The sequence below is a fragment of the Austrofundulus limnaeus genome, unplaced genomic scaffold, assembly GCF_001266775.1.
Source record: "Austrofundulus limnaeus strain Quisiro unplaced genomic scaffold, Austrofundulus_limnaeus-1.0 Scaffold1622, whole genome shotgun sequence".
Lineage (NCBI taxonomy): Eukaryota > Metazoa > Chordata > Actinopteri > Cyprinodontiformes > Rivulidae > Austrofundulus > Austrofundulus limnaeus.
Genome location: NW_013954024.1, coordinates 21,331 through 22,817, shown reverse-complemented (window position 1 = coordinate 22,817; position 1,487 = coordinate 21,331). Strand labels below are relative to the sequence as shown.

At 42.0% G+C, this 1,487-nt stretch overlaps 1 protein-coding gene across 1 annotated transcript in view; it reads right to left on the bottom strand.

Annotated features, from left to right (window-relative positions):
* Positions 1 to 1,471, bottom strand: part of LOC106535938 (zinc finger protein 462) — a gene marked incomplete at its 5' end in the record, with an annotated part of 7,965 nt that extends 6,494 nt beyond the window's left edge. The window contains 2 exon segments of the mRNA XM_014033092.1: positions 346 to 745; positions 1,248 to 1,471. Coding sequence (XP_013888546.1) covers positions 346 to 745; positions 1,248 to 1,471 — 624 coding nt within the window.
* Positions 1,472 to 1,487: the final 16 nt, after the last annotated feature.

Genomic DNA, 1,487 nt, shown 5'->3' with positions numbered 1-1,487 from the left:
CATTAAATTCCAGTGAAATATATTTATGTTTGTGGTTGTAATGTGACAAAATATGGAAAAGTTCAAGGGGTATGAATACTTTTGCAAACCACTGTATATAAAGTGGAGCTGTGATGCTTTGGGTCCTTTCAATTCCTCCTCATTGTAACGCCATAAGCCCCTCTTTCACCTCTTTTCTGAGATGTGTCTCAGATAAACTCATTTTGAGGCTGTACTCAAATGTTTTTGGGAAGGAACTTGTTCTGTATTTCAGATTTGTTAAGTTGCTAGTTATTATTATTATTAATATTATTATTATTATTATTATTATTTTAAAGGTGTATTCCTTCTTGTGAATTTACACACCTTGTTGGGCAGGCTTTTCTGCCACCATCTCCTTGAGCTCCTCCTCCTCCTCCTCCTCTTCTTCCTCTCCCTCCTCATCTTCCTCTCCCAGCTCCTCCTCTTCTTCCTCCTCCATCTCCCTCTCCTCCTCTTTGATGTCATCCTCCGTGTCTTTACCATCCATCTCTTCCTGGTCGTCCTCCAAGTTTTCAATTATTTCCATCCCTTCATCTTCATTGTCCAGCTCCTCCTCCTCCTCTTCCTCCTCCTCCTCTTCATCCTCTTCTAAAGTAGCTTGTCCGTCCACAGCCATCTCCATCATTTCTCCCTCCTCTTCTTCCTCTGTGCTGCTCTCTTGCTCCTGTATCATCTCCAGCTGGTCCAAGTTGACCCGGCCCATCAGCTCAAAGTTACGGATAACCTGATAAGAAACAGGAAGTTGTTTTCTTTTAGGTATTTTAATCTACATCAGCATTTTATTTATTTATTTATTTAGGGGAAAAAGCCTGTTTTGTTCTTTATTTCAAACACGAGAAAAAATTGTTTCAATAAAACCAATGAAATCAATCAGACATCTTAGCTTTATTTAACCAATAACTACCACCTACTTCAAAAAAGATGGACTCATTTCATAGTTGATGTTAAGATTTATGGAGACACACAGCAGCTGTACCATAAACTTCAGGTCTAAAACTTTGTTAGTGAAAAGTCAAAAGGCAGCAGCTCCAATAATTCTATCTAAAAGGCGATGGATTTATGTCACTGAAATGTTTTTTATGGTGAAGTCGCTGCTATTATGAATAAATTTACTAACAGGCTGTTACAGCTATAAAATCTTATTATAGTCGTTGCTTTTGTTTACCAGTCTTTAAATATTAACGTAGCTGTAAAAAAAAGGATATTATTTGTGGAGTTGGACTGACTTTGTGCTCGAGGCGCAGGTGCTCCTCCAGCTGGCTGCGGCGGCTGCTGTCGAAGTAGCAGAGCTGGCACTGGTAGGGCTTGATCTCGTCGTGCTTCTGCAGGTGGAGCTGCAGCGCGTGGTCGCTGGAGCATGTGAAGGTGCACTTGTGGCACCGGAACACCAGGCCCTCGAGGTGGCGGGACAGCTTGGAGCGGCTGACCTCCAGAGGAGCCATGCGCTCTTCTGGTGGAAGGAGAAG